The following is a 27,241-nucleotide window of genomic DNA, read 5'->3' on the forward strand; positions in this document are numbered from 1 at the left end:
TGTGATTCTATCACCTCCTGAGTGGTGCTGGGGAGCAGAAAGTTCCAGAAAGTTGGCAGGAGCATGTGCACCCCCTCAGAGAACAGGCTTGCCCACAGTGACAGCAGACTGGCTGATGGACATCTCTGGCCAGGAGCACTGATGAGGCAGCTGGGGGGGAAAAAACAATTAAAATAGAAATAAGAAGCCCTTATCCAGTAGAAGATAGCAGCTCTGCAGATAACAAGGTGGGAGGAGCATGGGTGAAACAGGAACAAGAGTGTGGCATTCACATTCTCTGGAAAAATCCCTTTGCCCAGGATTTCTCTCCTGGGAAGCTGAGCAGCCTCAGAGAAAAGGAAAACAATTCTTATCTCATTTGCTTCTCCTGTGTTGTGCTCATGTGGAATGTGTTTGGAGATTGTTTACCCACAGGTGATTGTTCCATTGGATTTTGCTGTGAGTTGTTTTCACTCTTTGGCCAATCAGGGCCAAGCTGTGTTGGGGCTCTGGAAACTCACAAGTTTCCATTATTATCTTTTTAGCATTCTGTAAGTATCCTTTCTGCATTCTTTAGTATAGTTTAGTATAGTATTCTTTAATATCATATCATATCATATCATAAAGTAATAAATTAGTCTTCTGAGAACACGGAGTCAGATTCATCATTCCTGCCTTCATCTGGGGGGAACACAAATACAATACAAGAGGCTCCACACACCCAGCCACAGTTCCATCCCAGCTTTTCCACAAAGAAATGATGCTCCTTGGCACCTGGCATACTTCAGAGATGCTGAAGGCAGCAAGGGGAGTGCAGAAAGCCCTGCTGGCCTTCAGGAACCATCACAGAGCTCTCAGGATCAGCCTGCCCTAAGCTCAGGGCTGCAGAGGGGCTGGAGCAGAGCAGGGCAGAGCAGATGGCTGCAATCTGGCCTTAAAACCCGTGGCTCTCAAACAGCAGCATCATTTCCTGCTCCCATCACCATTTTCTGGGCTCTCTGTCCATGCTCAGGCCAGATTGCTCACATGGCAGAAAGCAAACAAGCTAATGAGTTGTTTGGAGCTGTTAAATGCAGGGTAGCTGCAGGCAGAGGGACTTGTGTGTGTGGCAAATGTCACAACGTTTGGCAGTTGCCCAGGCAACTCCTGGAGGGGGTTGTCAGCTGAAAGCCTTTATTTTGGACACCCTGAGGTTAGGTTTTAGTCTAAACCCCCAAATTGCAGTGCTCTGAGTAATGACTTCTTTCCACGGTGGCGATGTTTGTTGTTATCATTTTTAAAAGATCTCTCCCACGCACGAAACAGCCCATCTTTGGGAAAACATGAAGGTGTGAGGGTCACAAAACAGGAATGTGGCTTCATGCCGAGGTGTTTGCTCTTCCCTGGGTTCTGGATGCTTTTTGGAAGGGAGTGCTGAGGTCAGAGGTGGAGGGAGGGAGCTGCTGGCTTGGCTTGCTCTCAGTGATGCTGTCCCGGGTTCATTTTGGACTGAGTCAGGTGAGATTTCACTGCCTCACCAGCCGTGCAGGGCTGGGATGTGGGGTTCATTTAAACTGGAAACATTTAAACTGGCTCTAACTTAAGTATGTAAAGGGCAAGAGAGTGAGTTTGCATTTATCTCTCCTAAAGACAGGCTGGGAGTGCTGGCAGTGCCCAGCCTGGAGAAGAGGAGAGTCCAGAGAGACTTCAGAGCAACTTCCAGTGCCTAAAGGGGCTCCAAGAGAGCTGGAGAGGGACTTTGGGCAAGGGCCTGGAGAGTCAGGACAAGGGAAAATGGTTTAATACTAACAGAAGGGGAGTTTTAGATTAGATTTTAAGAAAGAAATTCTTTACTCTGAGGATGGTGAGGCCCTGGCACAGGGTGCCCAGAGAAGCTGTGGCTGCCCCTGGGTCCCTGCAGTGTCCAAGGCCAGGCTGGATGGGGCTTGGAGCACCCTGGGACAGTGGAAGGTGTCCCTGCCATAGCAGGGGTAGCACTGGCTGATCTTTAAGGTCCCTTCCCACCCAAACCATTCTGTGATTCTAGGATTGACTCCATACAGGATGAAATATTTCTCTGTCGTTTTCCAGCTCCATGCTCTGAGATAAACTTTTATTCCCATCCCTTTCTCCACCCCAGAAACAGAGCTGAGTTTCTCCTCTCTTCCTAGACCTCGATCAGAGGGGAGGCACCAGGGAGGTGTAACATTTTCTGTAGGATTTGAGGTGCAGGGGGACATCTCCCCATCTTCCTTCTCCGCACAGTCACTCCCCAGCCAGGCATTGCTGCATTCACCTCATTGTCAAAGGGCCCCTGGAATTTCCTTTTTCCCAGTCAAGTTGAGCAGAAAGGTTGTTCCTTAAAAAAAAAAAAAAAAAAAAAAAAAAGAGAGAGAGAGAGAAAAGGAGCAAAGAAGTAATTCCTGCGTGCAATAAAAAGATACACTATCTGCTGAATGAAATATAAAGGCTTCACAGCAGCTGTCTCCTGAGTTTGCATTTACCACTGCTCCTGATTGGAAGGCTTGATAAAGTTAATGGGATTTTTACCTCCCTCCCCCTCTCCTCCCTCTCTCTGGAAGGTGGAAGTGTAACAAATCGGATTGGAGTGTGTCTGTGCTTTGTGCTGGCTCAGATCCATGCAGAGAGGGGACAGGGTGCTGCCAGCAGGACAGAGCTGACAGGGTTCACTTAATGCTGTGAGGATGGATGGCAGGGTCACCTTCTCCCTTCCCATTCCCTTGCAGGTCGGTTTGTGACCCCCTGAGCTTATGGAGAAGGGGAGCAATGAGGCCAGGAGGAGCTGGGGACAGCTGGGGGTCCTTTCCCTGTCATTGCTCAGGTGCTCAGTGAGGTATCAGAGGTGAAAGGATTTGTGTTTGGGCAGGGAAATCAGGCTGCACCACTGAAACTGGAGACTAAGCCTGCCCTGAAGGTTTTCCTCCTTGTCTGGGGCAGTCAGGCTGGCCCTGACTCTTCCTCACACGGCCCCTCCCTGCAGGAAGGCCGAGGAAAGGGCTCAGGAATCCCCTGGGTCTCTGCACAAAAGGCTTGAGGAAACATCTCAGGGTGTCCCTGGAGCAGAGGGAAATCTGCTCCGAGCACCTTGGAATGCAAACAAAGCCCAGGATGGGGAAAGCTGTGCTCAAGAACATGTGCATCCCTCCCAAAACACGGGTGTGTGTCTCTCCAAAGGTGAGCCAGGGCAGAAAAGGGCCACAGGAACATGCAGAGCCATGAGGGAGAGAGGTTGAAGTGACACTGTCCTCATGACCCTGTGAGGAAAGCACGCAAGAAACATTCTGTGACAGCAGAACTGGCTTTGGCCTTGAGTGGGGCACTTTCTAAGAGCACCATTTCCCATCCCAGCCCAAACTTCAGCATTTTTTTTGCTCTTCTAAGCAGTGTCTGGGACCAGTTGGATGGCAGGGATCTGGCCCAGGTGGGAATGAGCAGAGAGCATCATCCTCAGACTCCACAGGGGTGATGTAGGTGCAGTGGTTTTTAATAGTTTATTGCATTTCTTTACTTTGTTAGTATACGGTGTATGGTAGGGGATATGGTACACCCAATGTTACATTCTTCAGTTTAAGTGTTCAGGTTGGTTTTGAAATGAGTTTTATTGTTTGATTCAATTTAATTGAATTTTTAGGGGGTATTATGTTTTGTTAATTAGGGTATTAATTATGGTATATAAAGGACTTGTTTTCTAAGACCTCAGATGGTGCTACAGGCTATAGCGTGAGGTATAGGGCTGGTCTCTAATTATTTAGTGGTGGTTTTTATTATTGTGAGTACAGTGTTTACTTTGGTGTGTTTGGGGGAGCGTGATGTAGTTAATTTGTTAGGCTATTCTATACTTATATTTGGAATATCGTCTACTATACTACAGGGGTTTTATTTGTTTGGTTTTTTGATGGTAGTCTCACAGTTATGGATAATCTGAAAAATATTATTTATGGTTAGGTTTATTCTTTGGTCTTGTGCTTACTTGTGGGTGGCATCTGTACCACCTGTGAGCAAGTCCCTGAAAGTTCCTGAGTTTCTTTCATCTTTAACGTTTGTTTTTCACAAGAGTGTGTACAGTTTTCTAGCAGCTAGAAGCTTTACATCCCTCCCATGAATGCCTCCCATGCAAAACCACCACAGCAGGTGAGGATCTGAGGAGCTGGAGTAGATGAAGGGCAGTTCAGGATCAGTGCTCAGCCTACACAACCTTTGCTCACCCTGAGTGTCTCCAGCCAAAGCAACACCCAGCAATAAACACAGTTGCTGACCTCTTCCTGCTAATTTAAATGAATAATAAAGGCAAGTGCAGCTTTCCCATTGCATTTTAATTATGTGATAAGAAAAGTGCTGAAACCAAAAGAAATTTGCAACGGTCCTTGCATTTTTATATTGGGAAAAACAAGCAAGGGTGGCAGGTGATGTCTCCACATCCAAGAGTTCATTTTAATTAACTCCTCCAAATGAATGAACCTTTTGCTGTGGCTCTGGCTAAGCTGTATGTGGTTGGGTCACTGTGACTGAAATGTGACAACCAAGAGGAGAGCTTTGAAAGGTCCAGCTTGATGAAGGCACAGGAAGAATTCCTCTCCTTTTTGGTCATGTTTATGTTTTCCTTGCTTCAGGCAAGTCCATGAGTCCTCTGTGGGGAAAGCTGTAGCAATCCTCCTCAAGGCTCCAAGATCTCAGAAGTCTTTTCTAACCTTAATGATTCTGTCATTTTATGGAGAGTTCTTCAGCATTTGAGGAAAAATCTGGCATCCTGGGAAGTGAGGGGCTGCTCCAGTGCTGCAGGAATTCATCATTCCTGGGTAGAGGCTGGAGAAGTGGCAGAAACAAGAGCCCTTCTGCCCACAGGCAGGTGCTGAACACTTGTAAAATTTACATCATCCACCAGGCAGAAGTTGGATCTGTCCCTGGCTTTCCCCCCAGTTGTTCCTTTGCTATTTTTGCCCAACATCAAAAGATAAAAACTCTTGCAACGGTGTTAAAATAATAAAATAAAAAGCGGACCTTTATCTGGAAGCTCCCAGGAATTACAGTGGTCATGGGTACACCCAGTATTGCCTTTCTATGTGTTTTATAAATTTAACAAATTTTCATATCTAACAAACATTGGCCAGTTAGAAGAGCAATTGGTTAGGTATTTTTTCCCCTGGATTCTGCCCCATTGGAGTTGATCCAGGGTTTCTTTGCCCCATTTCTTGTTGTTTCTTCTCAGATTCTGACTGGAAAAGAAAATGTTCTTCTTGTAGGTCCTCTCCTTGAAAATAAGACTAATCAGTATTTCAGGAATGTGTTGGAAGCTTATTTATTTTAAAATCTGAGAGGAAGGGCAGGAAAAATCCTAGGAGATAGGTGACTATAGAACAGTAGTCTACACAGCTACAATTATATGAAAAATATATAAAAAGCTAAAATGTGTGGACACCATTATGCCTGTACCTAAGGGCTTCCTGCTGCCCATCAGTGGATTTGAGATGCAAAAGCATTTTGGGAGCCCCAATGGGCATGAGCTGAGCCCAGCACAAGTTCTGTGCCCAAGCAGATTCTGCTGTGCCCAGGGCAGCCCTGTCTGGGCTGGGTCCTGGCAGGGACACAGATCTTAGGCACTGCTGAAGGCTCTGTCTGTGCTGCCAAAGGAGAGAGCACCAGGATTTCTGTCCCTGGAACAAGTGGCATTCGCTCCTGTCCCATGGGGATGACAAACACAGGCAAGGGCAGGCTGGTCTTAGGAACAGCCATGTTGGAGCTGTGAGTAAATTAAAAATTAAGGACTGTGAATAATCAGGGTGTAGAGGTGATGAGTGATGTGCCCACACAGGTGCCTCCACGTGGATTCTGGGCACAGCCTCGAGCTGGGCCAAGGCAAACTCAGGGTGGAGAGCAGGAAAAAGCTTTTCCAGAAAGGGGAGAAAGCTCTGGGATGGCTGCGTGGGGAGGTGCTGCAGTCACCATCCCTGGCTGTGTCACCAAAGCCTGGATGTGGCACTGGGTGCCAGGGTCTGGCTGGGCTGCTGGGGCTGGGCTGGACTCGATGCTCTTGAAGGTCTCTTCCAACCCAGGGATTCTGTGAATTCTGTGAATTCACACATACATTGGTAGCTCTGTAGCCTATTATATTTGTGGCTAGTTTTCCCAGTAATTTTCCATGGCCTTTCCCTAGGCAGAAAGACAAAACAAATCCTAGAGCCCTGAGCCCCGGAAGATTCAGGGCCCCAGTGCTATTTTGGTTCTTCCTGGGAACCAAGGTTGAGAACAGTTTTTGAGTTACATTCTCATAGACAAAGCACAGCCAGTGCCAAGGGGAGGCTCCAGAGAAGGGACTTGACCTGGTGAGGAATTGCATCAACACTTGTCCTCCTAACTGGTGCTTCTTATCAATTATGCTAATTTCCTAAAACCTATAAAATCATACTCACCTCTGGGAGGGGTGGACACTTTTGTGGACATCTTTCCACAACTGCCTCTGAAGGCCTTCAAATAAAGATCACCTCTTATATTACTAAGTATTGCTAAAATTGTCTCGAGTTTCATTTCCAGGTGGGGAAAAAGGCAACACCTGTCTGATTTATTTATTTATTTCCCCTTGCAGAGTGGCGGCAGGCGAGCGGGGCGAGGATGATCCTTCAGGATGAGGACATCACCACCAAGATAGAGAACGACTGGAAGAGACTCAACACGCTGGCACACTACCAGGTATCTGTGGGAGAGGGTGGGTAGGAGTTAGGTCTTCCTTCTGGCAAAGCAAAAAGCAAAATATTATTGTCTTGCCCGGGGAAGCGGTGGAATCAGCACTCCTGGGAACGTTCAAACCTTGTGGATGTGGCACTTGGGGACGTGGGTTAGTGGTGGCTTTGGCAGTGCTGGGTGAACAGTTGGGCTCGATGATCCTAAAGGTCTTTTGCACCCTTAATAATTCTGTGATTTTTGTTGTGCTAAGATGCAGAGGTAAAGAGTTGTGGAGCGGGCAGTAACTGAGCAGAGCCCCCGTGTTGAGCACATCCCTCCTGTCCTTGTCCCAGTTATCCTGAACAGCACTAGAGAGGAAGCCAAGGGTAGAAAAAAAATCTTCTTTCCCTCTCAAAGGACACCCCTGGTGAGTGGAGGGGGTGAAGAGGAGATAAGGACAACACGAGCTAACATTTCTCATGCAGACAAACAAATCCAAGGCCTTCCATGCTGCTTTTCCCAATGTGTCCATGGCCTTTTAATGCAAGCAGAGTTCAGAAGGATGGAAGAGGGAAAAATGGAAAGAGGGAGGCTTGGTGACTGGAAAAGGGAGGTGGAAAACAGCATGGCTAGAGAGCATGGAGCAGTGGAGTTGTTATTACAAGGAACTTTGTGATCCTTAACCTGGTCCAGGTGACCTGCTCTGCTTCCCTTCCTCCCTGTGTGCCCTGGAAATCCATAAGAGAGGGTTATAGATGTCTGAAAATGCCTTACACAAGTGGTAGATTTAATGAAAAAAGTGAAGTTTTGGTCAAAGTCTTCTCCCTTGAAAAAAAACACCAGCAAAAAAGACCTCATTAAATTTAATCCGATGCTGACGATTTTGTCATTTCCTCCATCACACCTCAGCAACCTCTGTTTCATAACAAGATTATTTTCTCTTGTCACTTAAGAGCTGACATGAGGAGGCAGCAAGCAATAATTTGAAAAGGAAACAAAACTTTTACTTCAGATTGACAGAAGCATTGCTGGCTGATTTTGATTTTTTTTTTCCCCCAGACAGAGCAAGGACGTTTCCTGCTTTATTTCATCAACAAACCAGGCATAATTTTGTCCCCTCTCTGTGCTTTTTCCATGTTTTCTTTGCTTCAGGCAACGAGCTCCCAGCTGTATGATGAGCTGGGCCAGGTCCTCAGGAAACATCATTTTCCTGGCTGTCCTGGAGGCTGACACAGATCATGCTGGGACAGACACTGAGATTGCCTTTGCCTCAGTTTCCCCATCTGTGGTGTGGGGCTAAAACTACAAAGAGCCAATAATTGCCTTCCGTGATAGCTGAGGGGCTATTTAATTAGCCTCTGCGGTGCTTTGAAGATGAAAAACTCCATGCAAGTGCTAATTATTATTATTATTATTACACAGACAAGAGTTAGATGTCGTTAGAAGGGGTTTTTTAACCCGTCTCCTCTTTATGATGTCTTATTTATCACAGATGTTCCTGATATGGCTCTTTTGAGCCATGGGCTTGTTAACATTTCTGATATGGGACCCACATGATTGACCTTGTTGCAGAAAAAGAAAGCCTGGCTCCTTTAAAAAAGTCCTGTGGTCCCTCAAAACGTTGTCCCACGACATCCTGGACATCAGCCACTCCAAACCTGCTGCTTTTCCACCCTCTGACACCACAAAGAGAAGTTGTGGCTGTCCCTTCAGCCCAGCAGTGCCTTTGTCACAGGGAAGGGTGACAGGATCCTAGTGGAAAATTGTAGACAGGAATTTTTGAACCAGGCGCCCAGATATCACCTGCAATCCAGGAGGGAGGAATGGAACATTTCACATCGGTTTTATCATCCTGATGGGACAGCCAAGACTGTTTGAAGTAGCTCAGATGATTTTATTCTTCTCATGCTCCTGCTCTGCCTAAGAGCTTCCCGGGATGAACCTATTGTCAGATTTACTGAGGTTAATGCAAAAACCACCCCTGGAAGTGTTTAAAAGGCCTCTGGATGTGGCCCTTGGGGACATGGCTTAGTGGTGAACACAGTGGGGCTGAGTTAATGGTTGAACTCCATGATCTTAAAGGCCTTTTCCAACCTAAATGACTCGGTGACTCACACTGTCGTCACTGGGCTTTGAATCAGGGCTTGAATGGAGCAGAATCTGTTTGTCACCAGTTGTCCCTTTGTCCAAGTGCAGGATTCTGGCTTTGTAACAGCAGATTTTGTCCTTTTTTATTACTAAACCAACTCAACGAAGAAAGAAGTTGAAACTTTGAGAGCAAACTGTGCCCTGCCTACAGAGACACTGATTTGCAGCTTATGCTGCCCTGGGCATGGTCCTCAGCCACTTTTCAGAAGTTTATTGACCCAGTCCTTTTTTTAATGCAGGTCCCAGATGGATCTGTGGTGGCTTTAGTCTCCAAGCAAGTCACTGCCTACAACGCAGTCAACAACTCCACGGTGTCCCGGACGTCAGCCAGCAAGTATGGTAAGGGTTTGTGTGCTGGGATGGACTGGGAGAGCACTGGGAAGAGATCCCAAATGTCACAGTGGTCACCAGACTCTGAGCACCAGCAGGGAGACTGATGGGCAGATGATTAGCTGGTGAAATAGGCAGGAGGGGAGGATTCAGCCATGTAAAAACTCTGGCAGCTCGGTCAAAGTGTTGATCAGAGTGGTTGGGTTGCTCTTGGGAGGTTCTCCTCCCTCATTAATGAAAGGAGAAGTCTGTGTAATTAACTGCCTCCCTCTTAGATCACCAAATGTCACTCTTTGAGTCTGAGGTCTTTATCAGCAGATCTCAAAGCAGTGGACTGCTGTTCCCACTGTCCCCATGAGACAGCTGAGAGTGACACAGCTGTGGAAGGGACACCAGGTGGGAACTCCTCTGCAGAACCAAACAGGGACCTCCTGTGTGTCACCCACCCCCTCCACACCTTCCTCCCTGCACTAGAATTGCATCCAGTCCGTGTCTCACTAAGGTGATGCTGGACAGCAAAGCGAAACATCCCTGATGCACAACCAGAGTGCTGCAAACCCCCCTCCAGCCTGAATGCTGCTGTCGTATCACTTTATTCATATTTTTAATTTATGGAAGCATCTCCAATCCTTCTTACTCCCTTTATCTTAAGGGAAAGTGCAGTTACTCAATGTCCAGAGGTGCCCCCTTCCACTTTCTCCAAGGACATAAATGATCCATGAGGCCTTATTAATATTCATCCTCTTTGCCATGTTGTTGCAATTACTGAAAGACACAGTGACCTTTGGAAAGGAAGACTTGAGGGGGGTTAATTTCTGTTGGATTTCTTTAATTCTTTTGCCATTTGATTTTTTCAGGAGGAGGGGATAGGGAAGGAGGCAGGGGGAGGAGAAGATGTGGTGGGTCAAAAAGTGATTGTTAATTGCAATTAAGAAAACAGCATCCAGAGAGAAAAAGGATATTCCATCTGATAATTAATATGTAGAGATTGGTAATGCATTAATGAGGCTGATTCAGATCTTGCTACAGAAAGGTGCAACACTTCTGATAATTATGGTTGGAAAAGGAAACATTGCTGGAAGGTCAGGGAGAGGGGAATGCCTTGTGCCATCGCTCAGAGGCAAAGAGAGGTAAAATTTGGAGGCTAAAAGAATTCTTGGAGAGGAAATTTGTGGATGTCCACCTGGGATTCTGGCTGATTTCTGTCAAAACAAGATTTTGGAGCAGGGAGTAAGGAGGATGGCTGGGCAGGAATTGTCTGCTTTGACACCAAGGGAGGGAGGGGAGGCAGCTCCTTCTAAATCTGGGGATGAGGTGCTAAATAAGAGATCACATTAGAGACATCAATATTTTTATGTTGAGCAGCATGGCATGGCATGGATAAAAATGGGAAAACCAGTCACGTAAGGAACTGGTTACCAAGAGGAACTGGTTCTACCTCCTGAACCAAAGTGTCTGACAGTGACAGTGCCACTTGCCAGGGTGTGATAAAATAAGAGATAAGAGATGATAAGAGATAAAGATTATGGTCAGCTGGAAATCAGTGTTTGAACCTCATTTAATTTAGTAGTGTAGACATTGACATCACACCTGGCTCGGTGACATCGCTTGCCTCTGCTGAGCCAGCCACGCGGACAGTGCTTTGAGAAACGCATTTGGTGGCACGTCACCAGCAGAATTCCTGAAAAACCCAATGCCAAGAGCTGCTGAGACACGTGGGGACCCCCTCTTTCTGTGTCTCTGCAGAAAACATGATCCGCTACACGGGCAGCCCCGACAGCCTCCGCTCACGCACCCCCATGATCACCCCCGACCTGGAGAGCGGCGTCAAGATGTGGCACCTGGTCAAGAACCACGAGCATGGAGACCAAAAAGAGGGGGACCGAGGCAGCAAGATGGTTTCTGAGATCTACCTGACCAGGTTACTGGCCACCAAGGTATGTGGTGAGGGTGGGGGACAGGGGGGTTTGAGAGCAGGGTGGAATTTCTTGCCGGCAAGAAGTGAGAGGCCACTCAAAGGATGCCATAGTTGGGTAAAAAGAGAAGGACAGAAGGAAAATGGAGCAAGAGGAGAGTTCTGAGCATGTGGGGAAGGAGCTTGAGCTTTGAAAGCAGAGTCAAAAAAGAGATACTGGAAAAGCGAGGAGGAGTAACAATCCAGGGCCATGAGATTGGTGGGAAAAGCACAGCAGGAGGTGCTGGAGTTGTCGATTATACTGGTTTGTAATTTGTACCAAAATTGAGCAAGTGAAGACCCAGGGCAGGTGCTCAGAGCAGGCTCCAAAGATGTGTCAGGCTTCACGTTCTGAAATGGCTCCTGTACCACAAAATCCTGAGTTTTGTGGTACAAATCCTCCTCCACATTTTCCCTGGGCCAATAAAGACTCTTGTGCTGATGACTTGGAGAGGGTTACATTGACCTTACAGTGAGACATGAAAACTCAGCTTGCACGGGGAGGAAATACAGATTGAATCAAGTGGGGGCAGAGCAGGGACATCTTGACCTGAGTCTCCAAACACATCTGTAACTTCTTCATTTTTTGTCAGGGTATTAATAGGCACAAAGACAATTCCATGTGTTCATGCAAATGCTGCCTGAATTTGCCCATCAGACACATTTCCATCACTAGTTTAAGTCCTACTTTTCAGATTTACCTGCTCATTTATTCCTCAGCTCATTTTGCCTCTGATGTCAGGCTCTCCCTGCAGCCTCACTCAGGCTGGCTGAGCTGCAGAGGGATTTGAAGGGAAAGCTTTGTCTTTAGCCCCTGGTCCATGCCCCCTTTCCTGGCATCAGGAGGCTTTTATGGATCACACAGCACGTGAAAAATGTTGAAAAAGGAAAGTGTTGCTCCCCAGGGCTCAGGCCCCAGCTGGTGTAGACCAGCAAGCATTGGACTGGTGCTGATTTATGTTGTCTGGGGATGCAGCCCCTACCCCACCACTGAACTGCTTTTGCTTTCTGTTCTGGGTCACAAACTCAATACTTGGGTTGGTTTTGGGTTTTTTGTTGGTTTGTTGAGGTTGTTGGTTTGTTGAGTGTTTCTTTGTTGTTGTTGGTTTGTTGGGGTTTTTTTGTTTTGTTTTGTTTTGTTTTTGTGGAGATATCAGGAAAGCAGCTGCAAAACCTGCACAACAACAGAAAGAGTAGGAAGGCTGAGGTTTATTGTTTCCCCTCTTGGGCCAAGCAATATTCTTTTCTCATTGTGACCGTTTGAGGGAGGGAAGGAGAGAGAGCAGTTGCTGTAATGCAATCCCCAGGAATACTTTGTTAAACTGACAATGATTTTTATTCTGGTAAATCCTTGACCTCTGATACCCAAGAGCCTCTTCCCTAAAAGCCTCAGAGGTTTTTGTGGCATTTGTGAGGGTGAGCATGTAGAGAACTAATTCCCTGCAGGAACTGAACCTGAGGGCAGCTCTTCCATGTCAGACCAAGAGGATTTCCCCTCCGGAGCCCCTTCTGAGTCATATGTGCTGCAGGGCTTTGTTCACCCTGCAGTTCACACAGACAAAAGGTGCCTCTGTTTGTTTCCCGAAGAATAAATCAAGTGGTGAATCAGCCGGAGACACCAGCTTTCTAATTAAGTGTTTGTTAGCTCTAGGTAAACTTGAGCCACTCTGGTGGAACCCAGGGCTTTGTTTCTAGAAAAGGAGGCATTTCTTCCCTAGGTCCTTGGAGAAAGGGCAGAGTATTATCTTTCAGGAGAGGAAGTTTTTCATATTAGGGAATGTTTGTTGGAGATTCAACTGATTTTTGGTTATTTTAGCAGCTGTTTGTCCACACATAAATGCCTGTGAAGCTCTGGTGACAGAGAACCAGGTGCCCTGCCTGGTTCCACCCCAAACCCATCCTAGAACGCCTCAGCTGTCCCCTTCTCCAAGCCAGGTCACCCTCAGACATTCCAGCTCCTCTCCTTACTGCTAAAAGTCAACTGTCCTTACAAGGGTGATTCTCCAAGCCCTGGATGTGGGATCCTCCTGCCAGTGGGGAATAAAAGATGAGGAGGCCTCTTGGGAATGAAGTTTGTGTTATTTAAGACCCTGGTCACACATTAACCACCCACCTCTCTAGGTTCTCTTGTCCTTTTTGTCTCCATGACACCTTCTGCTGTGCTCTGCAGCCTTCTAGAGACTTCTCCTCCCAGTTTAAAAGATGGCCCTGGGTGAAAGCCAGCCTGGAAAATGGCTGGGTTTTCTCTCATGGATGCACTAAAGCATTGAGGATGGGATGCAGAGAGAGGAATCAGTGTGGAAATGAGGTGTAATGGTTCTTGTGATGATAAACATTCCTGCTTAAAGACATTTGTATTGAAATTCCCAGGTTGTGTCTGATATTACATTTAACTGATATTAGATGGCTCCCACTTTTCAATCACACCTTGGTTTATCCACAGGCACGCCCTGTTTTAGTGGGGTACCAAAATTCAACGTCCTCTGCCCACTTGTTTCCTCATGTTCTTCCTTCCTACCTTCTTCTCCCACCAGGGCACCCTCCAGAAATTCGTGGACGACCTCTTTGAGACCATCTTCAGCACTGCCCACCGTGGCAGTGCCCTCCCCCTGGCCATCAAGTACATGTTTGATTTCCTGGATGAGCAGGCAGACAAGCACAACATCCACGACCCCCACGTGCGGCACACCTGGAAGAGCAACTGGTGAGTGAGTGAGACAGCCCAGCAGAGCCCAGCATGGATACTGGGCTGGAAGGAGAGCACAGGGAAGTGTGTTTGGCATCTGGCTGCTGGGGGAGCTGAGGACCCTGGTGTGAGGCTCAAAGGATGAGGTTCAGTCTTGCCAAGCCAATGGAGAAGTCAGAAGATCCCGAAATCTAAAGGATTAGCACTTTTGCTAAACAGGTCCCAGTTTTCCCTGTATTACATGGAAATGGCAGGATTTGTGAGGGATTTGATGAGGAAAAATGAAGTTTTAATTGCTGCAGTGCCCAGGCTCTGCATAGGAATATGCAGAATATGCCAGAATATGCCCAGGGTCACACAGAAATATCTAGGGAGGCATGGGAGACAATTCAACACCACTGGCTTCATGTGCACTGGGTGCTTTAACTCCCAGCTCTATTTGTTTGCCCACACAGAGGCATCTCATGCCAGCTGAGAATTTTAAGGTATCCAAGACATCCTCAGAGGATGTGGAGCACCCACAGGAGACTTCTACCCTCCTGGGTGGCAGCTGGAGGCCAGGAGAGCATGTCCAATGGTGTAAAGTATTCAAAGGGTCTGGAGCTGGATGCGAGTCTTCTTTGGAGTGAGTAACAAAGGGTGACATCAGTGGCAAAATGTGACATCAGCCCCCTGCTCCAGCTCCTCATCCCTGCAATGGGACAGTGGGAAAAGCCAGGATAGGTGGAGAAAAATCTCCTTTCTGCTGAGTCTCCCGGTTGGAAAGAGCTCCCTGGGGAATGGCTCCCTCCCCTCTCCTGTGCAAACACCGGGACTATAAAAGGAGCAGCAGAGGAGAGCCGTGGGGCTCCCAGCTCATGCATTTTTTCCCTTTTCCCAGCCATGCAGTTGGCAGATCGTCACAGCGCCGGTGACATAAAAAAAGAAACCCCATGCACCAAAGAGGCTTTCAACTAATGAAACATTAGCATATTATTAACATTATCTGCGGCACTAATCTAAGGCTGATTGCAGCCACTCAGCCTAAATGAGCAGGAGGTTTATTTAAGGGGGGAGGGGGGAAGGCAGAGTGTGTGTGTTTGTGGGAAAAGGGGCAGTGTGAAGAAATCTGTTCAATCAGATCAAATTAACTCAAAGTCACATCACAGGGCTCCATTATTCCCAGCCAGGGACATCGTCTCCTGTCCCCTCCCCACACAAGCACACACTCTGCTCCTCACCGTGGCTGTGTGTGTCATCCAAACCACCTGCACAAGGACTTCTGCAAGGTTCACCCATCCACCTCATCCCCCCAGTGATGATTCTCCATTCCCAGCCTAAATTCCCACATCTCCATCGTGTCTCATTGACATTTTTTACTTATTCTTCCCCAAGCCCTAGGCTGTCCAGGAAAACTGTAGCTGCCCCATCTCTGGATTGTTCAAATCCAGGTTGGATGGGGCTTGGAGCAACCTGGGATAGTGGTAGGTGTCCCTACACCTGGATAATCTTTAAGGTTTCTTCCCACCCAAGGCACTCTATAATTCTGTGTTTTCCAGCATCTCTCTCTTCTCCTGAGCTTGGCTGAGGGGATTCCCTGTGTGTGGCCTTCCTTACATTTGTTCTGTGATTTTGCTGCTCAGGAGAACACACAGAGGTTTAGGAAAGCACACTGTCAACCCTCTGTCAGGAAGGTTGTTACCCAAAATCTATCAGGCTTGGAGATGAGTTTCTTACAGTGTTGTGAATGCAATGAGCAAATGGGAGAAACTGGGGAGTTTGTTCTGAATATCAGAAGAATTTGCTAAGCTGAAAGATGCAGAGAGTGAAGGTAGACTTAGCAATCTGCCTGGGAGAGAGACAGGGGCTGGGCTCTGTGCTCAGTGACACATCCCAGCTCTGGGGCCACGATCACTGCAGTGCATCTGCCCTGACAAAAGGCTCCAGGCAAAGGCTGGAGGTGTCTCATACATATACCTCAGGGCATCTCATACAAATGAGCTGCTCTTTGGAGAAAAAGGGGAAAAAGGGCTTTGGATTGCAACTGGAATAACATTTCCTTGGTTAGGGCAGATATATTTTCATATCAAAGGCTGTGATACTTGTTTCCCAGTTACTTTTTATTTTCCTTAAGGCAACAGGGCTTTCCCTGTCATGTAGCAACTGCTTCCTGCTCGGGGTACTGGGATCATGTGCAGGCTAGGGTTGGAGCAGCAGAGAGTGACAGGACACGGTGTCCTACAGGGTGTGCCATGAGCATTCCCTGTCTCCACCTGGGAGCTCTACCTACCTCTCTTCCCATGGGATTGATGTGAGGGCTAAAAGCTAAGTCCCTCAATGACAAATGTGTAGAATCCCAGAATGGTTTTTGTTGGAAGGGACCTTAAACTCATTCAGTTCCCCCCGCCCCCCGCCATGGCAGGGACACCTTCTGCTATCCCAAGCTGCTCCAAGCCCTGTCCAAGCTGTTCTTGGACACTTCCAGGGATCCAGAGGCAGCCACAACTTCTGTGGGCAGCCTGTTCCAGTGCTTTATAACCCTCACCATAATAATTTTTGTGGGTTCAATGCCTGTCTTCATCTGATGGAGCAACCAACAGGGTCAACGTTCCACTGCAACTTAACACAGAGAGATTCAGAGTGTTTGCCATCACCTAAATCATACTCCCATTAATTTATGGGCACCTTCAACAAGATTGTATTAGGACAGAAAAAATCTGCCTTGTAAGGATTACAGGGACCAAAGGTGATGTCTCTACCATCCCTAGACTTTGTAGGGGAGGAATTCATTGCATAGCAAAGTTTATCCCAGAATCTTCATATCCACAGTGCGATCTTTGATCCCCACCCAACATTTGCTGCTGTGATGTCTCATGTGAGCTGTGCCCTGACTGTGTCCCCTCTGCCACCCCTCCTGCAGCCTCCCCTTGCGCTTCTGGGTCAACATGATCAAGAACCCACAGTTTGTCTTCGACATTCACAAAAACAGCATCACAGACGCCTGCCTGTCCGTGGTGGCTCAGACCTTCATGGACTCCTGCTCCACCTCAGAGCACCGCCTGGGCAAAGACTCCCCCTCCAACAAGCTCCTCTACGCCAAGGACATCCCCAGCTACAAGAACTGGGTGGAAAGGTGAGTTTCAGCTATGGAATTAGGTTGATTCCTTATCTTCTCTTTCTGCCTGGGTCAGGGTCAGAATTAAATGAGCAGAAGATGGAATTTCATGTTGGGACTCAGATGTTTATTAGTTTATTATGTCACAGTCTCAAAAAGTGTGAGTTCTACAGTACTTTAACAAGCTAAAAATGGAGCCCCATCTCTCTCTCTACAAGGCCTTTTAAGGATAAACTGTCCAATTAAGAAATGGCACCTAAATTATTTTCACTTTTAACCCAATAACCAACCACCCGTGTCTGCAATGGGGACTTTTTTATCCAATTACACAAAACCACCCAAACCTATGGAGAAGAAGGTGAAGAAGGACCAGCCACTACCCTAAAACTTCCATCTTGCTTTATATATATATTACTATATTCTAAACCCTTAAACTCTGAGCTTTCCACACTGTGATATCACACACTTCTATCCAAACCCCACACCCACAATCCCAGTTCTGCCATTCCATTTTGGAAGCTTCTCCAGGGCCTCAGGTCAGTGCAGTGTTCTCCCGAGGGTCAGAGCCTGACAGCACAGAAAGTCTGGAATTCTCAGCAGCCAGGGTTCCAACAGAATGACATAAAGTGACACAACCAGGCCCTGCTTTGTGGGTGGAGGTGGGAGGCAGCATCACTGTTACTTTTGGAAACTGCCCCTGGGGCTTTTTTTGTCTTTGGTTTTGCTAAGTGGAAATCTCAACATTAGCCTTTTATTTCTCTGCCTTGCAGCAGAGATGGAAATTTAGTTAATGGTGGGAGTTGAAAGTGTTTTTCATCATTGTTTCCTTTGAGGAGAAACTCTTGAGAAGTGGCAGAGGGAGGAAGGAAGGGGAGGGGATGTGTGTGAGCCTGGGAAGCATACAGGCTTCTCAGCCTTTCCACACAGGCCTGGAGTGGTTTGCTGCTCCCAGCCCCTGTGACAGTCCCCCACTGCCCAGATCCCAAGGGATTCATAATTATCCCCCAGCAGCTTCCCTTGGAGGCTCTTCTGTGCTTTGAGTGAGGTGCCAGGTGATTGACAGGCTGCTGACTGAAGCTCTGCAGGTATTTTATGTCAGGTCAGAGGTCTTTTTGTCCACACTCCCAAGACCTGTGTCTGTACTTCCATCTGCAGTACCGAGGGTCATTGCCTGGCAAAGCTGCTCCACAGGGAATACAACCAAAACATTTATTCCTGCAGCATGTTTGGGCTTCATTTTTGGTAGGGTTTCCCCCAGGACAAGCAAACAGCACATGCTGTTCTTCATCCAGCAGGAGCTGAGCTTTGCTTTCCAATAATCTGCACTTGCCTGGCGTTATTGACAGGTTTGGGAACTGCACAGATGGGGAATGATTGCTGCTCTGTAAATACAAAGGCGGGTTTATCCTACAGATCATTCCTGTGCACTGCATCCAGCTCTCAGCCATGATTTTCCTCTGGATGACTTCCCAGGCATGGCCTAAAATTGAGACCATGTCCTGCCGGTTGTACAAGGCCTCTGCTGCTGCAGACACCTCACACTGTGCTATAAACCCCTGTGTTGCCTTTGCTGGGGATGATTTTCTCTCATTTCGTGACAGGAGCGTGGCTGATCAAAGAGCTCTGTCCCCTACTCGGCACGAGGCAGCTTTTTTTCCAACAATCCTCCCATTGGTCTGTGATTTGCCTGGACAATTATTTTTAGATGTGGTTAAACACTTCAGCAAATGTCGTTTCTAGGCAACCTGCAAGGCTCTTATGAGCTACCTTGCTTAATTATGACCTACTTTTGGTACCGTGTCCAAGTTTCTTAGTGTGTATTGAGGCTGATTGCTGGATTGACCTGGATAATGGGAGGCAAGTCTTGGAGGTTCCATTTAGAAATCAAGTTTGCACCAACAGTGACCCAAAGGTGACATTTTCTAGTGATGCTTTAGCAACACTCGGTGTGGTTGGGCTGTTTCTGTAGACAAATAATGTTTTCCCTCTCAAAGGGGTTGATTTTATCCTGGGAGATGCTACATGTGAGTGACAAACTGAAGTATTTAAGTGGAGAATGGGATATTTCTTTATGCAACAAACACCTTTTTTGCTCTTTTTCTCCTTTCCCTCTGGATGAACAAAAGGCTGCAGTTTCCATTTTTGGTTAGTTTTTTTTTCCAGTATTGATTTCACTTTGCAACTTTTTGGAGCTAAATCCTGGTGCCCAGTGGTCTTCAGCAATAGGTGCTGCATTTCCTTGGAAGTTTTCCCAAACAACTGGGTTTGCAAACGAGGTACATAACACCTCCTGCTGCTTGTAAACAGCCCTGGATTCCTGTCCCCAGCATGTGCTGGGTTGTTATCTGCACTGATGTCTGACAACTTGAACTGAAGCCCAAGGGGAGACTGCAGGTTTTGGAATATGGTTAGAGCTCCCTCCCTGCTTTTATTTTTGTGTGTCAGTTCCACTGACTCAAGGCAGTGGCACCTGGATGCTGTGGGAGATGAAAGGAAAAAAAACCTATCAGGGATGAATAAAATATAATTTGAGTTCTACCCCGAGCTAATGAATTCCTTCTCTCCGTTCTGCGATTGTGCTTTGAGGGAGTTTTTCCAAATCCAAAGGCTTCCAGTGCTGGTTGGAGCTATTTCTGTAGTCAGCATCAGCTGTCGATGGCATCCTTCAAGAACACTAGACTTCTTCAAAGAGTGAACCAGGAGATAAAAAGTCGGAGAGTTTAAGAAGTGGTTGAGTAAATCAGAAAAACCTGAAATCAAATGAACTTCTTTGACAAAGAGGAAACTCTAAGAGGGTAATTAGTCAGAGGTAGACTGTACCCAACTTGAGGCACTCCGGATTAAAACATGGCTGGATTTAGAGGTCTGGAAATGGAGCTGAGCTGGGTTACCCCAAGCCATCCCTTTGAAACCCCTGGTTCCTTGGTGTGGAGCCTTTAGGGCTCACAAGACTCAGAGCAGGGAATTTCCTTGGCATGTGAAGAAGGCAGGGATGAAAGGACTTCCCTCCAATCCTTCAAATACCTGTTTTCCACCTGGGAATGGGCATTGGGAAGGGAATAGTTAGAGCTTCTGGCCTTACCAGTGGTCTACCTCCACAGGGTGGTCAACTGAAAATTTGATTCCAAAAGATTTCAACAGCAAGACTCTCAGGGGTCTTCACTGGGTTTATTTGTTTGTTTGGCTCATGTTTTAGTGTGGGATTTTCTCATGTTTTCAGTGACTTGTTTGTGATGAGTCAAGTGTTGCCTTCAGAATTGGGATGCATGACAATGACTAATTAAGAAATTTTAAAATTTACCAATTTTTGTAATTTCCTGCCAACTTAATGGAAAACGATACAAGAAATGGACATCTCCCATGACATTTTGAGAGGGTGGTTGCTTTAGTGCCCATTTCTATAATTATTCACGATAATGGATTTGCTGACAACAGCAACAAAAAAATTATTGTTCGTCAGTTAAATTTAGTTGAAGATTCTCCCTGCTCATTGCAGGGGGGTTGGACTAGACGACCTCTAAATGTCCCTTCCAACCCAAACTATTCTGAAAGCCAAAACTATTTTATGAAAGTCCTTTTACAATACTGTTGGAAGCAGAGGTGGACTCTGCCTGCTGAAACAATCCAGCTGAGAAATTCTGGCTTTTGGGAAAAAGCAGGCTCCCTGTTCAAATGAGACACAGAGAGCTGGAAACACGTGGTTAAAAAGTGTCCTGGTGCAGCCACATCTTGTATTTCCTGCTGCAGAACTGATGAGGCAGGACAATTAACCCAGGAAATTGGGACAGGCTATTTGGCTTTTGTTGAAGCCACAAAGAGTCAGGCTGTAGTTCTAAAACAAAGTGGAGGCTTTTCAATTATCATTTAAAAAAAAAAAAAAAAAGGAAAAGAATGGTAACGATAGAGCAGAATCTCATCTGACTTCAGTTAGTAAAACTCCATAGGCTCTGCTGAATTTACATTAGAGCAGCTTCAGATCTGCATCTTTTCAAGTTTACTTCAAATGTCCCCTTTGAGCCTGGAAATCTGGAGAACTTGGGAGCATTTGATGCAATCCCCAAGCAATACAAAGGGGAGCCTGTTCTAATTGGGACTGTCTCATTAGCATTCAACACCACACTGAAAAATGACAAAGGGCTGTGGCTGACCTTTCATTTCTCTCCATGCTGCCAAGCTTATGATAACACTTGTTTGAACTTCATTAACACCATTTAATTGCCTGCATCACAATCAATATGATGTTTCCCTACTGAAGCCTGGCACCGAGGCAAGGATGTGGGAGACTGAAAAGGGGCAGAGCACAAAAAGCAGAAGTCAAAGAGTTTTTCCATTTCACACTGGTGCCCAAAACACCTGCAGGGCTGCAAGGAGAGGAGCTGGTGCTTTTTTTTTTCCCTCATCCCTGCAGGGACTCGGTCTCCTTTTGGCTGCTTATTGTGCATTGAAAAGAGCCCCTCTAAGAAAAACTTAAAGTCAATGGAGACATCACAAGTGTTCTTAACTTAGGAGTCATCCAATGAAGACCGTTCAAAATAGGCTTGCCAGGTTCAGGATCAAGAGAAGCCTTAAGTGATCTGATATGTGGGATTCAGAATTAGAACATTTGCATTTTATTGTGTTCACCTGGGTGCAAACAGTGCCTGACACAGCTGGTGCCACTCCTGAGGCCGTGATCTCATCTGTTTTTTATCCTTACAAGTACAGATACTTTTAGGATAAAGGGGTACGGTTTTAAACTAAAAGGGAGAGATTTAAGTGAGATGTTTGGAACACATTCTTTACTCACAGGGTGCCCGGAGAAGCTGTGGCTGCCCCTGGATCCCTGGCAGTGCCCAAGGCCAGGTTGGACAGGGCTTGGAGCACCCTGGGATAGTGGGAGGGGTCCCTGCCCATGTCAGGGGTGGAACTGGCTGATCTCCCTTCCAACCCAAAACATTTTTGCTTTGGTGATTCATGCAGCAGCTATGATTTGCATCCCATTAGCCTTTAGATGTCGAGGTCTAGATCTTGTTAGGAAGAGCTTTATGAGCACATAAAACAGACAGCCTGTACCCACTGGGATTTCACCTACCTGCTGTGTCAGCTTGGGGTTTCAGGGCTCTCAAGTCACTAGGAAATCTCTACCTGTGCAATGCTTGTGATGTCTGTTGGCCACTTTGCAGCTAACTTTAGAAAGAAAGACATGCTGGACTAGTTTGAAGCAATAAAAAGCTGCCTGTACCCTAACACTGTGAGTTATTGAGGTTTTAAGGAGAAACTCGGAGGGCTTTAAAAAAGCATCACATGAGAGGTGCAAATCCTGGCTCTACTTTAAAAAATGAGTTTTCTGTGCCCCCTCTCTCTCTGCTGGAAAGGAGGCTCAAAAAGTAGCATACCAAAGGTCAAGGCAGGGGGTGTTGTCGGTGGAGATAATAAAAAACAGTGCTGGAAGGGGCCTCGGGAGGTCAACCCGACCATCTCCTGCCTCAGGGCAGGATCAGCTCTGTCTAAAGCCTTCCTGACAGATGCTTGTCTACCTCTTTCTTAAAGGCCTCCAACAACAGAGCCTCTGCTGTCCTCGGGCAATTCATTCCCGTGCTTCCCTGTCCTTCCCATCAGAGTGTTTTCCCTGCTGGGCAGCCAAAATCTCCCTGGCTGTAATTAAAGCTCAGGCATCGCCATGGCAGGGGGTACCGCTCTTTTCCTGCCTCTCTGGGGCAGCTTTTGGCGTATCTGAGGACTGCTCACTTGTCTTTCTTCACTTTTCATCTCAAAAAAAAAAAAAACCAAAAAAAAAACCAAAATAATCATCCCAATGTTTTCTCATCATGGTAAGAAGCTGTTCTTACTCAGTGCAGCTTTCATCTGGCAAGATGAAAATGTGTCCATATGGGGAGGGTGCAGCCTCACACAGCCTCTGCTCTGAGGTGGTGCTGGGTGATCTCCTCTCCCAGAGGAACCTGTGCACCAATTCACTCTTCAGCCACTGAGTCAGAGCTGTGATAGCCCTCCACTCTTTATTCCGAGGGGAGAAGCAGCAGGAAAATCCATGAACAGGCAAAATAAAAGCATTGCCCTCTGTAAGGCTTGCACACACAGAATTGTTCCCTTCAACAGCTTGGTTGGAAGGGACCTTGAAGCTCATCTCATTCCAGCCCCTGCCATGGGCAGGGACCCCTTCCACTATCCCAGGTTGCTCCCAAGCCCCATCCAGCCTGGTCTTGGACAGATTCAGGGATGGGACATTCCCGGATTTCCCTGGGCAATCTATTCCAGTGCCTCACCAGCAGCTCAGATGCTCCCCAGGAAACTCCAAGTGCCATTCTGTGTCAGTGCAAGAGCTGACAGCATGTCCTTGCACTGCTTCAGTGCATCCCAAAAAAGAGCTGGTTGTTCCCAAGCTTTCCACCAGCCCTTCCCTGCTGGAAGAGTCCCCCATATCCCTTTCACACACCTCTCCATCCTTCAGTGGCCTGGATACAGCCGGCTATTGCATAACCCTAATTATGTTATTGCTGTAATTGCGTCTGCCGTCTGCAGCACATGGATTCGTTACAAGCTTTTCATATGCTAAAATGATTATTAATGAGTGCAGTCCCATCCCAGCGACAAACAACAGCCATGACAAAAAGATCTTTTGGAAGGCAATTAGCTCCATGCTAAGCTGCCTAAACCATGGGCTGTGCTGGGAAATTTCGGGCTGGGGAGGAGGCACTGGCAACGTGGCTTTTCTCTTCCCTTTTGATGAGTTAATGAGTTACTGAGCGGCAGCAGGCACAGTCATTCTTGTGAAACAGCTCCACGAGGGAGCCTTTCCCTGTCGGTACCGAGGGAAAGAACATTTATCCCTGGATAAACAGAGGACAAAATGTATTCCCAGGTCGCTGTGATGGATGCCCAGGTCACTGTTGTGTCGCTTTCCTCGGGAAAACAAAACAAAACAAAACAAAGAACAAAACACAACCCAGGGAAAGATGAGGTTGGAAGGAACAAGAATAATTATTTTTTCAGTAGAAGAGTACCAGCTGTATCCTGGTACATCCCAAATCCTTCTCCATCCCCCAGTGGCAATGGAGGGTCTCCTGGGCTCTCTCTCCATTCAAGGCAGGCTGGGGTGAGTTGCTGTTCCTGTGATATCTGTGAGGACACATCCCGTGGCCTGGTTATCCTCACATCCCCCAGCTGAGCAGGAGTGCTGGAATGATGGGTTCACCCCAATTCCTCATAATTTTAATTGCTTATGAAGTCTAATGAACAAATTTCCTGTCGTCACATCAGAGGATGGAGAGCTTTGAGGTAAGAATGGAGGCTGCTCCTGTGAATCCAGGGAAACTCAGACACATAAGGCTGGATCTTTTGATCTCCATCTGAGGATCTTCTGGAAGCAGCTGGGGAAGGATCCACTGGAGATGAGCAAAACAGGAGTGCAGCAGTAGCAGCAAATCTGCTCAGGATTCTCACTCCTGACCCTTTGGGGGCAGATTAAACTGCATTTACTTCTTTGCTTTGCTACTTTTCTGTCTCATTCAGAGAGACTATGGCTCAATGTTGTGTTCCCAACCTTCTGCTGGCTATGGAAGTGAGTCAAAGACCTGTCCCTACCTCAGGTGAGAGCTGGTGGCCCTCCACAGGTGACAGGTCACCTCTCTGCCCCTGGCACTGCCTCCCAGCCCAGCTCTGCTGTGGGAGCTGTCAGCTGCAGGGGTGATGGAAGCAGCACAGGCAGCCTTGCAAATTCCAGCAGTGGAAATGTAAGGGCCTCTGGGGTTTGGTGACAGCTTCTCAGTGGTTTCTGCATTAGGGGTATGCAAATGGCAGAGAGGCTCTAAGTACCTCTGAGGATCTGGGCTGGAATCGAAGGTAAATAAAGACTCAGCAGGGATGTTGTCATCTCTGTGCTAGGATGCTTTAATACACACATTCATCATTTCTTTAGAGAGCACAGTGATGGCTTCATTAGAAACTCTTCTGCATAAATAAGTCACTGGGCCATGGCAGAATTTGGATGGGAGGATATTATGTCTTCTCACTCATCTAGACTGGGGCTTGGTACATGTTTGTTTACACTTCTTTCTCTTTTATTTTTGCCACAAAACACCTTGGTTGAATGGGAAATTATGTTTAGGTGTGTGATGCCAGGGAACTGAGTCTGGAGAAGACCAGGATATTTTGGTGGGTGATGGCTTGTGACCCCAGACCACTGAGATCACATCCTGGGAGTCTGTCATGGCCAGAGCCCTGAAACTGTGATTCTTGAATCTCAGATCTATGCATCCCATCCCTGGCTCCAGGGAACATTTCCTGCTGCTTTTCCTTGTTTGGATGAGTCACAGGAGTGTTGTGCTGCTGGGGAATGATCTCTGCAGGGCTGGAAAGGGATGGGGAGCTTTCAAACCCTTGTGAGTCACAGACTCAAGGGTCTGTTGCTACCAGGTGGAAAGGAAACAGGACAAACTTGGAGAAGGAGTTGATAAGTGTGTCTGTGCTCCAGTTTTTGGGAGCACCCTGTCCCTACACCCACTATCCTGCCACCACTTGGTGACAGCTCAACCAGAGAGGAAAAGGAAAATTTTAACTTCTTGTCAGAGCCAGACTGGCACCTCTGATTTCCTCCACCAACCCCATTTATTTTTGCTGTGGTGAGCCCCCTTCTCTTCTCATTTCACCCATCAGGAGGGTGCCTATCCAACATTCATGAAGAGCTTCTCTCTTTTCAGGTGCCATAAATCAATGCATTTCACTGCTTTGCAGACTGTTTTCCCCACAAGTCTGTGAATTGTGCTGGTGGCACATAGATTTTTTTTTCTCCAGTGCCAAGGCACACCTTGCTTTTGGACCATAAGATTCCTTGCTCTTTGGCCCTAAGATTCCTTGTTTTCTCAGCCATGTTGTGGATGCCACCAATTCCTGTGTGCAGCACAGATCTGATCTTCTCCAGCAGGTGATGCCAAGACCCGTTTAGGTTTTTCTGCGAGCGGCAAGCATCTAAGAAATATGTATTCCTCCTGCTCAGCATCTTCTCCTGGGGGCAGTTCTGCAGGACAGGGTCTCCTGGGATTTCCAGGTGCTCACTTTACTCACAAACAACTGTCCAGGTCCACCTGGGAATGGAGGGTCAGGCAGAGTGTAAAGAAAATCAAACCCACACCACTTTTTGCTGGAATGCTGGCAATGAGAAATATTTAGACCACGGGACTGAGTTAGACTAAGATTTCTGGCTGGTCCTAAGCCCAGAAGACAAAATGCCAGGACTCCAGGGAGAGAGATGTTTTTGTGCCTGCTGGAAGTTGCAGTAAAATTAATGAGGTTTGCATGAGTTTTTATGGTGAAACAGAGTTTAGCTTTGGAAAATGTCAAGCAAGAACGACCTCTGCCTCCTATGCCTCCCTCTGCCAAGGATTACACCAGCATCCCACCACCAAAACCAGGTTATCAACAGAGACTGACTCATTGGGATAAATCAGGGTGGGAGTGAAGGGCACAAATCCTGACTGAGCACAACTGGAGCCTCCTGCTGTGGCAGGGTTTCCCCCATGCTCGTGCACTGCTCTGTCTTCCACAGGACACTTCAGCAGCTGCTCATCCTGCTCTTTCACGGAGTATTTTCCCACTCACCCACCTCAAGGATCCTCACCACACAGCATTTCCATGTCCAATTTCTCTGCAGTGGCAAACAGCCTCCGTCTCAGCAGGTGTCTCCACGCTGTTTACAGGACACCTGTCAGCTCTTTTGGCTCCCCGTCCCCTCTGCCTCCTAATTATAAAATTGTGGATTGCTGCAGCTATGGGCTTTTTTTTTTTTTTTCCTCCTTCTTAGTCTTTTTTTTTATTCCTTGTGCACAAAATGTCAAATTGCAGAAATTAAAAATGTAAATGATGGTGTCTAATTAACCAGTTGACAGCAGAGCACAGCTGCGAGTGACAGTGACTGATTACCTTCTGCAAACCTTGTCCTCCAAGACCTGCCTTACCCAGGGGAGGAAGGACATCAAAAATAGCAACTTCCTTAAAGAGACATCACTCTGCAGATGAAGCCTGCTGGGCAATGGTTCTGGGGGATCCAGATCCTATGGATAAACCCCCAGTCCTCCTGAGCTCCAGGGGAATGCTGTTGACTCCTAGGAAAAGCAGATTTTTCCCAGTCAGACTGGAGTTGAAGGCTGCTGCCAAAAATACCAGCCCAGCTTAAAATATGGGGCAAAAAACGAGATGCTGAGCAAGAGAGTTGTTGGGATAGACTGGATTGAGTGTGGAAGGTGGGGGATGTTAGCAATGGGGGCACATGTAATGGTGAGAATGGTGCAAGGAAAAATACAAATATTTGGGGTTTTTCTCTGTGTGGGAGTGAAATCCTGAGCTGTCAGTGGGCAGCAAGGTCTTTCTGGGAAGAGAGGCAGGGCTAAGAACCCTTGAA

The 27,241-nt window shown here is 47.1% G+C and overlaps 1 protein-coding gene across 3 annotated transcripts in view; it reads left to right on the forward strand.

The window, feature by feature from the left end:
• Positions 1–27,241, forward strand: part of PLXNA4 (plexin A4) — a 459,202-nt gene that overhangs the window by 424,504 nt on the left and 7,457 nt on the right. For all 3 annotated transcript variants that reach the window (XM_038153056.1, XM_038153057.1, XM_038153055.1), the window contains exons 26-30: positions 6,560–6,663; positions 9,024–9,123; positions 10,861–11,051; positions 13,603–13,772; positions 16,654–16,866. In XM_038153056.1, coding sequence (XP_038008984.1) covers positions 6,560–6,663; positions 9,024–9,123; positions 10,861–11,051; positions 13,603–13,772; positions 16,654–16,866 — 778 coding nt within the window. The remainder of the gene's footprint in view (positions 1–6,559; positions 6,664–9,023; positions 9,124–10,860; positions 11,052–13,602; positions 13,773–16,653; positions 16,867–27,241) is intronic.

This window comes from Motacilla alba, chromosome 1A (assembly GCF_015832195.1).
Source record: "Motacilla alba alba isolate MOTALB_02 chromosome 1A, Motacilla_alba_V1.0_pri, whole genome shotgun sequence".
In the NCBI taxonomy this organism is placed as follows: domain Eukaryota; kingdom Metazoa; phylum Chordata; class Aves; order Passeriformes; family Motacillidae; genus Motacilla; species Motacilla alba.